This window comes from Poromitra crassiceps, assembly GCF_964638095.1.
Source record: "Poromitra crassiceps genome assembly, chromosome: 10".
Classification (NCBI taxonomy): Eukaryota; Metazoa; Chordata; class Actinopteri; order Beryciformes; family Melamphaidae; genus Poromitra; species Poromitra crassiceps.
In genome coordinates, this window is record NC_139631.1 from 16,806,001 (window position 1) to 16,819,542 (window position 13,542).

A 13,542-nucleotide genomic window follows, 5' to 3' on the forward strand; every position below is an offset into this window, starting at 1 on the left:
AATGACGGGAGTCTCGCGCAGCAGCAGAATGATGTATTCGCGCAGATTTTCAGTCCTAAATATCAAACATGTTTGATATGATCGGGACGGCCCCGATGAGGCTGTGAGCAGATCGGGAGGTTTAAGATTTTTATCTGCAAACAGCTCACACTAAAATCCTGTAGTGTGTGAGCCAGCCATAGCGCCACCGTCAAATCAACATGCTCATAAAATAAATTGGGTCGCACGTAAATTGACAGGGTCGGTCGGAAACCGGAACCGAACTTTATTTATTTTTAGGCCTAGGGATAGAGAAAGATAGGTCTAGATAGATAGGGTCTAGGTAGAGGTGCTTCTTCAATGAAAACCAAACTGAAAAAATGAACCATTACATGTCCACAACTTGCTTAAAACACTAACATCACTTTCAGTGTCCTGTACTACTAATGAAGTGCTACCAATAAAAGTATATAATGAATCTCATTTTATAGCTCATTTCACACGTCTCCCAGTGTCCTTGGCCTCTTGTAAATCAAATTCATTGCTCTTCCATCAAGAGCAAACCACAGATTCCACACTATCAACGATAATTAAGGCCCACATTGATCCTTTTCAATCTGGGCCTTACACTACAGGTTTTTGTCATTAATTACGCAGATCGATTCTGACCAAGATTTCATTCATTACTTCACTGTGGAGTTCTACGTACCTCTGGTTCACAGGGAACGCAATGTAGGGCACAATTGTTTTGAAAAGGTGAAGTTTGGGGTGCTTTTTGGTGTCGACTGTTTGAATTTCCACTGACCCTGTTGGATTGTATTGGAGAGCAGCGCTCTCCGTGAACTAAAGCTCTATATACAGTAAAGCAATTTTTTTGAGAAGAATCGATGGCCAGCATGATGGCAAAAACTAGGAAAAATAAGGGCAGGTTGAAGATCACTGGAATTATGCTTCAAAAGCAATTTAGTTTGTATGAATTGAGTGATTTATGCCGAACTGTCGCTTAATTTGGTCCGCAATTTCTGTGCTGTGCAATGGCCGTCTATTTACTCCTCAGGAAGGACTTCCCAGGCATGTGACTGACAAAGGACAAAAAAGCAGAGCACGGCACGGCAGCCTTGACAATATTTTCCATAAATGCCACCTGTACTCATTTTCATGTACTCACTAATTCTCAGTAGTTTTCATCCTACTTTTCACAGCCGCTCCTCCAGTGAAAGTTTTTTATCTTCCCACACTGGACAAATTAAAATGTAAATGTTCTGGGGAAGCGGGGGGTGGGCACCTACACACCAATCATGATTCTTTCTCTGATGAGTCATAGATGGCCCTCATAGATGACACATACACCTCGCATTGCCATTTTAACTGTCTACTCACTCTTTTTAATTGCTTTTTGTTTTGACTTTTTTATTGTTTATAATTTTTTTACTGTTGACTTTCTTTTCTTTGTCTATTTGTTTTATTGTTTCTGTTGTAATATATGCTTTGTTGTTATTTGATTTTCTGAGGTAGAGACCCAGTATAAGCCCATCCAGGGTTTCCTGTCTCTACCTGCAAATGTTTTCTATATTTTATGTGTGCAAATAAATCAAACAAAAAACTAAACTTTGTGCATATTCTTTTTTTTTAGTAGCAAAGATAGATTTTGGCCATGCATGAGACGAGAGTACTAGTACTGTATATAAATAAAATATGACAAAACCTTGAATGCTGTGATGCCCCCCCAACAAGGCAAATCGGCTGGTGCCCCCGGGCACTCGCCTGATGCCATATATGGATAATCTGGCGTAGGACCTGTGTCGTTAGAGCAGTGAGTGTGGGTCGCAGTAATACATTTTTTATTAAACAAAATGAAGAAGATGGAAAAAGAGCAGAGAGTATGCAGTTGGAAGAGTTCGGCTTGTTGATTCCTCGCCGGACTGCACTCGGCTACTCTAGTCTATTTTCCAGGCATGCAGGTAGTCATCTCAAACGAGCCTACTGACGCACGAGCGCAACTGGGGTATGTATGCAGGTGTGGAATTGGGCATGTTGAGCTCGAGCTGAAGGCAAACAAACACCCTCGTGGATACATGGAAAGGGGGAAAAAATCTTTACGCAATTCATCCTATCAGATATCAGGATGGCAAGAAGTGACACAAAGGATTTAGAGGTCTGCCTCACATTATTGTTGATCACATCCGGATGCGGAGGAGAGTCGAGTGCATTGATCGTCTGTAAGATGTCATGAGTCAGGTTGGTCAGGTGGACGATGGGATTGGCGACCACCGTTTTAGCGTTGGCTGTGCAGGCCAACAGGAGAGGGATGGAGGCGGGATGGGAGCAGTGTGTCACCGGTGATTCGCTGGAGTCATCCTGTGGGCAGAGGTAAAAAAAAAGCACATGGTTTCATTTGTGTCCTTCCATTATGTCTTCAGGTACAATAATATGCATATGCTGGGGTATAAATTCATGGCATGCACAAATACAATCTTCATCAGACCCTCACACACACACACCTTTACACTTGGTCATATCTACAATTACAACTGGTGAAACTCAACTTTGCTCCACATGGAAAATAAGAATAATGGACACATCAAACTTTCTGATCCTCTTTCAGGAAGTGATGTTTCACAAAGGGGTGATGCTGTGAACTGTGAAACGACAAGAAGCCTCTTGCTGAGTACGGTAATAATCAGACAAGATGAGCTGATCCCAGAGTGTGATGTAAGTAAAGGAACCCATACGTAGAGAGCGAGGGATGTGTAAACCAGATCCCTCAGCATGACTCTGTGTGTGTGTGTGTGTGTGTGTGTGTGTGTGTGTGTGTGTGTGTGTGTGTGTGTGTGTGTGTGAATACCACATGCTTATGCTTGTCACGCTTAATTAATCGCATCATTGTCTCCAACTTCAGCAGCTCTACAAGCTCTACACACTGAATACAATGAAGACAAAGGCAAAATTCTCAAATTTCCTCAACAACAATCCAGAAACTTGACAACCGTGGGACCGGAGCTGGGAGCAAAGCAACTGCTCTTATTCCAAAATCAAAGCATGCGAGCAGAAACGACTCCCAATGCCCATCATCTGTATTAACATTCAAGAGCGCAGTTGCCATGCCAGCTCATTGAGTCGTTTACCTCCTGAAACTTGGGACTCAGCCTTCTAATAGTAAGCCTAAGGCAGGACGTCCCGCAGGAGCTTGGCCAATAAGCACAGCCTGTCAAGCCCGTTGCTGGAGGTGTTAGCAATCACCAGTGAACAGGAAGTAGGTCTGTGTGTGTGCCTTGGGAGCTCCGGTTGCATTAAGACAAGCCCTATGAGGGCTCAGTGTTCGTCTTTCATTTGTACTCTGCCCCCCTTCTGTTTTGCAGTCTTCCTCTCACAGAAACATGTGTGCAGTAGAATACTATTGCACCTCTGTTGGCTGGTGTTGGAAGTACTGTATATGTAGGTTATTACCCTGCAAAAAAATGTGTGTTTCACAAAAAACAGGTGCATTTAGTTTGGATGTGCTCTGAGCCATTTTCACAAGAAGACAGTTTGGGCAGTTGTACATGATTGCAATGTCTCACAAATATGAAACGCTGCCCTCTGAGCTGTATCCATGGCAACACCACTAACATCCATCGACTTGGTAACAGCTACAGAGCCAGACTGCGGAGCTAACATGCTATGCGTCTCTGAAGGTTTGAATTACCTGCTGTGACTCCTGGATCAGTAATATGAGCTCCATGCGTACAGAGGCCAGTCCTCCACCGTGGGAGCCATGCAGGCTGCAGTAGCTCAGGAACATCCTCAGTAGGGGCTGGTTACTCTGTAGCCAGTGCCTCCTGCTCCGCTGGCTCCTGGCCTGCAAATTCAACGTTTACTTCATTAACTTTATAGACACATCACTCAACATCACGACAAATGTGCCAAGTTTACTCAGTTGGATAGAGTTTAAACTAAAGCCCCAGAGCAGCATGCAAAACAACAACACATTAAAACCATGCATATTAATTAGTTCTGTCATCAACAAATAAACTGGCAGTATTTTGGAAGGCAGTTCTAATTTATAGAGTAAGTATAGCAGAAGTGCAATTAATTTGACAACATTTAATGAATCTGGTGTGCTGCTGAAATTGAATCAATGGTAGACAGTATGTAGAGCAACATTCCCACCGGTGAGTTAAAGGGATTTTTACATTCAATCAAAGGAAACAGAGGTCCAAAGGAGAAGATTGGAAAAATGATTTAAAAACAATGATACTGTATCGTTATCTCAATAAGTCATATTTTAATGCAGTGAGTGTTGCATTGATCTTTACTCATGATCATATGACAAATCTCCTAGCATGGCAGCTACTACCACCCACCCGTTCCTCCTCTGCTCCCCCGGAGACGGGGGTCATGCCATGGACAGACAGCTCTGGCAGGCATGGCTTGTAGCTACAGCAACGCTGGAGAGCCACCACCTGGGGGGACACAGAATTTAATTTGAATGTTAATTTGAAGGAATTGATCAGCCATGGGAAGGAGCAACTGTGAAATGCATAAACATTTCATCAAGCTGTTAAACCGTTTTCACAAGTGAATCTTTAATAGCCAAACAAACCATTTGTCTTTCTTGAATTTCATAAGAGTAAACCTCTGCCGTTATTATCAAGTGTAAATGCAACCATTATCATGTCTACATGCACTGAAACAGTACACACACAGACAGATACAATCATCAGTACATCCATGAGAGACGTGGAAATTTGTGGTAGGTATGTACAGTAAGATACAAAGTGTAATAGTGTGTGTGTGTGTGTGTACATACATGTGAGTGTGTTTGAATGAGTTGTGCCCTTACCTCTCTCTCCAGCCACTGGTAGAGCTGGTGACGTAGCTTCCCTCCGTCCAGTTCATACCCTGTCGACAGAGTCCTAAGCTCATTGGTCAGAATCTTCAAGCAGGCGCTGAACTTCAGTTGGGCCGCTAAGATGTCATCAGATGGGGCAATGAAGTCTCTGCTGTCCTCACTGTCCTCCCCCGTCAATGTCTCCGGCGATATGGCGTCGTGCGTGTCCTGGAACACACTGCTGCTGTCCGCACCTTCATCTTTCTTAACGTTGGTATCTCCTTCATCATCCTCGTTGTCTTCATCCTCTTTGTCGCTGTCCCACTTCAGCTCCAGGGAATCACCTGGGACATTCAGCGATGGTTGGCTCCAGTCGAAACTCAGAACTGACTCTGATCGGCTGTTGCATAAGCTGTCCCCGCCTGACTCGTAACCATTCAGAACTGGCTGAGACCAGTCCAGGTCCGATGGCCGGCCAGTCTTGCTCCCGTCGCTGAGTTCCGCAGAGATACTCGTATCCTCATGGTTGGGCAGTTTGGAGCGCTTGCGGACTTTGGGCATCTTGGAGACGACTTCGAGGGCGAGCATAGGGCAGCCAGCGTGCAGGTGTGCATATGCCGCTGTGAAAAACAGCCTTCTCTCCACCAAGCTGATGGAATCCGCCCTGCGGCCCTCAGCGGTCAGGCCAACTTTAGCCTTGTCCGAAGAGCCAAAATGGCGGCGAAGGAGGAGTGGGTGGTTACGGAGGTAGGTGTAGAAGTTGAAAACCTCAGGGTTGCATGGGGACATGGAAGAGGAACCTGCCATCGATATACAAGAGAAATACAAAAGTAAGGACAATGTGTTTTATCTGTGGCACAAGCCTGCAGCCCTTACTGCTTTGATGGCAGTATTACCTGCAGGACAGGTTGTGTTATGGGATGAGACGCAGTAGTCGGCCACACTGAATCTGTAATGATGAAATGTAATGTAGCTCCCTGCAGTGTATGTAGCTCCCCGCAGTGTATGAGGCTCCCTGCAGGGTGGACCCTCTCATCTTGTACACAACAGTGACTTATAGGGGAATGAAAGCTGAAGCTGGGATCTTAAACACTTTCTGACAGCTTACTGAGAAGGGTTGATAGAAAAAAAGATAACAGAAAATTCTTTCTCTTTCATTCTAAGACATACAAAATGTAGAAGAAACAGACAACCCACACTGTAAATCCAGTGAGAACTGCACAGTATAACTTAGAATGGAAGAGCCATTTTAACTGTCCTTTATATATACTGTATATCCCGGTGTTTTGTTCTCCCTAAACCTATCCCCACGTGCTCGGGAGCGTCCTGTCCAGTCGTACAGGACCTGTACGACTAAAACAATTTAGCATTGGGATGTTAAACTGGGACTGGTTTGCCGCTTAAGTAATGGTGGGGTTCATATTAAGTTCAGCACTTGTTCCACGAAAGACTGTATAATGTCTTCAATTGAAAGAGCTTTCTGTGACCCATAGGTTGCTTTCACGTGTGACATTTCACATGCTCACTATGGAGGACAAAGATGAAAGCAAAGGATAGGCCTCCCAGTGTCAGCCATGCTCAAAGTAGCAGCACAATCAAATCTGCAATATACTGTAGTCTAGTGCCCATGTTGTTTACTGCCAATAGTGCCTACAGGCCAGCATCTGTATTGTTCCCAGCAGAACAAGAGCCACATCGTTAGCAGCAGCCTCCCAGTTTGTTGGCAGGCTGTTCCACCTAAATCACCACAACTACAGATACAACATCTTTAGCACTACAGTATAGTCCTACCCGTGTCTGATGTACTTCCAGTGGACCCAGAGGCGGTGCTGTTGGCAGGCTGTTCAAGCAGAGTGTCCAGAGCGCGGCTGTAGTCCTCCCGGACCCAGTGGGCCATGCTCCGCAGGAACGGGTCCTGGTGGACAGGAATCTGAACAACATACAGTATTACAAAGAATTAGAATGGTTCTTTGTATCATGTCTCAAGAGGTTGGAATGTCAAACAAGACTGGGATGTTTGGTCAAATCATTCATTTTCCGTCTCTGACTGGCACACGCACAAACTCTGTGTACCTGTTTGTCTTGTCCCAGCACATGTCTCTGGAGGATCTTTTTGTAGGTGGATTCCGTCTCAAACTCGGACTCGAACAATCTGGAGATCACCAGAGCCAGCTGTAGGTCCTGCATCTTCTCTAAACACACCTGGGAGAGGGAACAAAGCGTCCGTCAATTCTCCATTATTAAAAAGGGTTTCTTAACACCATTGAGACATGACACAACTAGACAAATATATTCTGAAGATATTGCAGGAGAAAGGAGATTGCATCAAACTTTGGTCTAAAAAATGATTTTGAGGATCAAAATAATTTCTGATATTAATTTAGCCAAGAACATTCATATTCATCTCTAATGAAGGAAAAGAAGCAACCAAAACATGTACAAATAAAAGCCTGTACACACAGCCAGGAGGTAGGTGAGGCGTGCAAGTTGTTTCCACCTCTCAAGGTGTGAGGTGCATTTCAATTAGACTACCTCTCAGCCAGAGAGACTAAACAACAAAGTCAACTATTGCCCTTTGCTTGGATCATGCTCATTTACATAAAATGCTTAGAGAAAGTTGCCATTAGTCATGCAGATGAAATCATGTGTGACAGCCTTTTTCCTTCCAGGACTTTGTCAACAGGAATAACCTTGTTGAGTAAAAGGTTGAACTAACAAACATGATGACCAAAAGCAGGTCTGCAGATATGCATGCAAAAAGATGGAGAGCAATAGTGTTCTTTTGTGTGTGGGGGTGGTTCGCTTGACAGCATGAATACCAATGCTACATTATAAATCACTTTAAACTGCAAAAGACATCCTAAAAATCATGCACAATAGGAAACAAATCTAAATTTAGACAGAGCTATGTAGTAACAAGAAAATATTATGCAAATTTATATATATATATATATATATATATATAGATTCCTAGGCTCACTCCTGCCCACCCTGCAGCTCGCCGAGCTGGCCCTGGCATACGCAGTTCGGCCGCTGCGTGCCTCACCCGCAGTTCGTTTGCTGCGTGGCCTAGGAATCGAGTGCGAGATGCCTAGTATGTATGTATGTATGTGTATATATATATATATATATATATATATATATATATATATATATATATATATATAGTGTATATACTTTTTAAAATGAAGGTAGACTGTTTACTGTCCCCATTAAAGAGGCTTCAATAAGAGTGTGGGGCTGATTTATGGATGGGATACCATGCTATAGAAAATGCTCAAAAAAAGGAGGAAAGACAGCAACACCCAAGAGTCAGCTGCCAACATCAATAATTCTTCGGGGTATTAGTGCTAAAAGCTGTTGACAAAGACATGTAGACAGACACCGCTGTCAGAATGTGTCAAGCTGTTTTAATAATAAAGTCATGAGCAGTGCTTGATTTAACTCCTCTTGAAAGCAAAGTTTCCACTTAGGCTTAGCACACTGTCAAGTACCAGTTGCAGTTGAACTGACAAGTGCCTCTTGAAAATAGCTATTTTTTCTCATGCCTTTACCTCCACTGCATCCTTGAGGGAACCAGCAAGCAGGAAGAAGGCTGCTGAATGCTGAAACCGCTGCTTTCCCAGCAGAGAAAAGGCATTTTTCAACGCCGCTTTCCTCCAGCGGTCCTCGACAAAGTTGTTGCTGAAAAAGTCAGTCATCTTGGCATTCTTCTGAGACCTGCAGACAATAAGGTTGTAGATTCAAAACAAAAAGCACTGATGCCAATAATCCTCTGCAATCTGACAGCACTGATCTTGGATCTAGGTGTGTGCGTGTGTGTGTGTGCGCATAGGGGGGGGGGGGGGGGGTAGGGGTAATGTGAAAGACAATAAATGTGTGTGTATGTGTATTCCATATGCAACAGCCTGTCAGTGAGTGAGTGTGCCTGCCTGTACAGTCCCCAGACCACTGCCTTCTTCTTCATTGCGAGGTAAAAGATGGCGGCATCCAGGGGATCGTTGTTTCTCTGAAACGAAGCCTTTGCAACCTGACAAATAAGAAAAGAAGATCACATTTCAGCTCACGTCTCCTCCAGCGCCGATGCAGCTTTGAGAACAAGCTTTGTGAACTCAGAGCAAGTTGTAGCTTTATGGATCAGTTCATGGCACAGCGCATGCTCAATTATAGTTGTATATTTTGCAGCAACCTCAGCAAAATTCCACTTTCTTATCTGATAGCAAAGAAGCAATCAATATGAAGTACGGCGGCTGAACACACCAATGGCCAAGCTTTAATCAAATGCATATAGATGATGCAGTTGTAGACTTTAATTAATCAAATAAGGAAAAGGACAGCACTCCAAGTTAATAGAACTTATTGCCACACACAGTGGATGTTTCTGGGCAGCAGCCCTTCTTCAGTGTGTAATGCAATTACACTTTAATTAATGCAGTTTGGCGTCCAATAGCACAGATTTCTTCCAACCAATTCAATAAATTCTAACTGATGATTTCATTATGAACTTAATCTAAAAAATATCTGTATTGTTGTATTCTAAGCACCAACCAAAGAATGGGGTTTGAAATACTTGGGAGTGCTTGATCTAACTACACTGAAGTGCCCCATGAATGCCTGTCAAACTAAAGGGCACTTGGTAGACTGCATACCGCCGCCAACCCTTCTACAAAGTTTTGTGGTGTTACATGAACCTGTTTGGAAGTAAGGTGCCTTTTTGTGATTGGCCACTCCCATTACCACGCCCCCTTTTGGCCAGTGGGCACATTTACTGCAAAATAGACAATTCTGGGCCCTTAAAAACAAGTGCCATGACTATTTTTGGTTTTGATTCGGTTTGGCCAAGAGCACAGACAGCTACACTGATGATGATGTCACTATATTGATGATGATGTCACTAGCCCCCACACCTTCTCGATACACCTTCGGAGCTTGTTGGTGCTGCGCAGCCACCAGCCCACGCCCATGGAGCGCAGCTCCGGCCAGGTGGGTTCTCCCTTGTGCAGAGCAGGCAGCATGTTTAGCAGCTCCTCCTCAGCTTCAGAGTGGAAGGCCCAGGCGTAATGACATGTTGACAGGCCTGCAGAAGAGAGAGGAGTACGTACAAGACAAGGCATACATTTTATTGTTATAATACAAACACTGTGCTGCCATTTTAATAAAGCAATAAGCCCCAAGAGGCCGTGGCTTACAACAGCTAAGGCGTGTTCTTAGGCACGGCGTGAAGCGGGTTCATAAAATAAACACAGCAACAAAAACTGCAATATTGATTACAAATCATAATTCTTCCGCCAAGCACTGTAGTCCTTCAGCAATGACATTTAGCAGAATGGTTGCCAAGCAACATACAGACGCAACAACACACAGACATTGCTTGCCGCAGTAATACTGTGATGCGATCACAAGTGTGTGTTTGTATAGAGTATATTCCGATAGCTTGGAACACGGCTCAGGCAATCATAATGAAAGAACAGAACTATCAGTTTTAGTCCTTTCACTTCCTGGGCTCAACAATCAGCCGCGACCTGAAATGGCGGGTGAACAGCAAAGCTCTCACCAAGAAGGCACAACAACATACTTTCTTGGCAGCTAAGGAAGTTCAAGGTTCCCAAGGCAGCATTGGCACTCCTCTACATCTCCACCGGTCCGTCAAGTCCATCCTCATCTCCTCGTCGTCTGGTATGCTGCTGCTGCCCACAAGGACATCTCCAGATTGCAGCGCATGATCCACTGAGCTGAAAAGGTGGTCGGGTGTAGCCTGCCATCCATTCAGAAGCTACACACTGCCAGGATGCTAAAGAGGTCTCAGAAAAGTATGGCCGACCCCACCCATGCAGGACATAAACTCTTCAGGGTCCTCCCCATGGCAGAAGACTGATGTCTTGCGGGACCAGGACCTCCCGTCACAGGGACAGCTTCTACCCAACTGCTGCCTCTTCAGATACCCCAAAACCCCCAAAATCAGGACTTTTCCACTCACGCTTCCCCCGATGCCCCCTGAGCAATCCGGCCCTGTAACGAGCTTGTGACCTCTTGCTGGTACCCGTGCCAAATGCTGTCAGGCCGATGGTGGCCAAGAGAATAACAGAGACATATTTGACAAGGGTCGTAAGGTTCTCACAATGGGTAAGGTTCACCCTGACCCCCAGACAGAAGGCCTACTTTTTGTACACCAATATACAGTATTGGGGTTGGATAGAAGCGTGTATCTTCCGTGATACGCCAGGGGGCGCAGCACCCTAGATAAAGGCGAGCACATCTGAATCAGGACATCTTTTTCACTGTTCTCATGACATAAGAAAGCCTTAGCTTAACCATTCACAGCGGATTAGTCTCTGTGCCGAGCACTAGCTTTAGTGATTGCAGCTAATCTACACCTATCCTCTTCAGCCCGAAGTGGATATACACCTCCTTTTCTGCCTGAATTGGAATTTATTCTGGACGAAAGAAAAAACAACTATCGTCCCCTTCAACTGAGTGACCAGTTACCACCATCTGTTAGATTATCCTAGAAGATAAAGTGTCTCTCTTTTCTTCTACCCGACAGTGGCCCAGTGTGGGCGGAGCTTTACTCCTTGTCAACCTGCTTATTTCTGCCACTGAAGCTCCACTGAGAAAAAGCTTGAAAACCACTGTCCAACTGTACCTTGCCGTAGTAGCTGTGCTCGGTGAGCAGGGGGAAGGGAAGTAGAGAGGAATGTATGGAGTCTGACAGCCAGGAAGAACTTCAGACCACAGTCATCCAATGTCTCTCCACCTGGTTGGTTAATGACAGAAAACATTATAAGTCTGCTATTTTTCAAAATACTCTTTACAGAACGTTGTGAACAAATGGTATAAAATGCTTCAAGCATGACTCCAAACCCACTCAACAAACACACACTAAATAAATAACAATGACTCAAAATGCAAATATTTGCTTTATCGCAGCAAAAATGATGCTGCTGTAAGAACAGAACTATTTACATTCCCAATAACCTTGGGTGCACAAACAGATGTTACCATCTATTCTTCATCCGTCTTTGCAATTTGTATAGAAAACTAGAAAGCAAGGAGCACTGTTTTGACAATTCTTAATAACCAATTTAAAACATACTGTATCTAGAGCTTTGCAAGTAGAGAAAATTGGTTTCATAGAAGAATTCCCAGGCGTACAGGTAGTGTAACGGTAGATTCCCTGCCTACCAACACGAGGGTCGCAGGTTCGCACCCCCGTGTTACCTTCAGCTTGGTCGGGAGTTCATACAGGCACGATTGGCTGGTGTCTGCGGGTGGAAAGCCGGACTGAGGGCATGTGTCCTGGTCGCTGCACTAGCGCCTCCTCTGGTCTGTCGGGGTGCCTGGTCGGGAAGGGAACTGGTGGGAATAGCGTGATCCTCATGCTACGTCCTGTCAGTGAAGCTCCTCGCATGTGTCAGAGGAAGCATGGTGCTAGTCTCGGCTCTCCCCAGATCGGCAGAGGGTGGAGCAGCAGGGGGGGAAATTGGCCAAGTACAATTAGGGAGAAAATGGGGAAAAATCAGAAAAATAAAATAAATAAAATAAAATAAAAATTCCCAGCCCCAAGAAGCAGAGTGCCATCGCCCTGCGATACCTTTGCTCATGCCCTGGCTGTCCCTGAGGTCTGTGCTGGTGGTAGCGATGGTGTCGGCCAGCGCCATGAGAGACATCTGCTCCATGCTGGTCAGGCCTGGCAGACTGGAGTGGAGAAGGTGGCTGGACAGAACCTGGGCGTGTTCTGGACCAAAGTATGTAGGACTATAATGGGACAGGTCGATTACCTGGAAAGAAGAGACAATGATATAGCAGGATAAGGTATCTCTCCAATATTACTTTCATGACATTTCTAATTTATCATACATCATGCAGTAGAGCAAGAGACAGGAAATACAGTGAAGAGGAGTGAAAAACCTCATGGGCTAGATTCAAACCCACAGAACACCAGAGAATAACACTACATTTGCATATTGACAGTTCACAGTTAAAAAAATCCATGCGCAAAAAAAGCATTATGCATGCTTTGCTAAATGCCATGTCTTGACAAAATGCAGACTCTACTTTGAAAGTTAGTAGAACCATAGCAAAGATGGCATGGGGCAAGATTTCTCACTTGAAGACAGTAGCCATTAGCTAGGTCTTGTCGGCATGACACAAAACAAGTCTTACTGGGATACAGGTATTCCAAAATCTGCAACTATCTAACTTTACAGTTGTGATCTGTCAAGGCATCAGTTAGAACAAGCATGTCAATCATAAATATGTATTAAATAGATTGGGCGTAATGCTAAATATTTATTGATGAGATTGCATGGACTCCGGCATGAATACAGCCACAGAAATTCTTAAGACCGGTAACTCCAGTCCTTTCAACTCTCAACTTCATGCACTCTCTTTAACCTTAGTACAAGCAATAGAAACGGACCTTGTTCCCCGATTCCTCCTGATCGCTGTCCAAAGGGTCCAGGTCAACCATGCTGGGTGTGTGGAACAGCTCTTCATATGCATCCGTGTGACTGGAGCCATGCCCACTATCTCTGCTCACACTGCCCACTTTGTCTGCAGGGAGACACAAGACACAATCTAATTACGCAAGACATTTATTTCATAAGAGACCTGGAGAAAAATCTCCTCTTGCCGGGGAGACAGCAGATCAAATTAGTATGCCAAAGAGCAGGAAATCACTTCACGGTATATCTGTGTCCGCTGTCTGCACTCATAATTGTGTCTACAGAGACACTGGAGATAACTAGGTGGCA

The 13,542-nt window shown here is 44.6% G+C and overlaps 1 protein-coding gene across 1 annotated transcript in view; it reads right to left on the reverse strand.

Annotated features, from left to right (window-relative positions):
- The window catches only part of dmxl1 (Dmx like 1), a gene marked incomplete at its 5' end in the record, with an annotated part of 62,355 nt that overhangs the window by 23,927 nt on the left and 24,886 nt on the right, over positions 1–13,542 (reverse strand). Inside the window, 12 exons of the mRNA XM_083643930.1 lie at positions 2,146–2,337; positions 3,665–3,817; positions 4,323–4,421; positions 4,802–5,589; positions 6,581–6,719; positions 6,863–6,991; positions 8,344–8,509; positions 8,722–8,819; positions 9,697–9,866; positions 11,433–11,543; positions 12,381–12,567; positions 13,209–13,342. Of these exons, the coding sequence (XP_083500056.1) occupies positions 2,146–2,337; positions 3,665–3,817; positions 4,323–4,421; positions 4,802–5,589; positions 6,581–6,719; positions 6,863–6,991; positions 8,344–8,509; positions 8,722–8,819; positions 9,697–9,866; positions 11,433–11,543; positions 12,381–12,567; positions 13,209–13,342 (2,366 nt within the window). The remainder of the gene's footprint in view (positions 1–2,145; positions 2,338–3,664; positions 3,818–4,322; positions 4,422–4,801; positions 5,590–6,580; positions 6,720–6,862; positions 6,992–8,343; positions 8,510–8,721; positions 8,820–9,696; positions 9,867–11,432; positions 11,544–12,380; positions 12,568–13,208; positions 13,343–13,542) is intronic.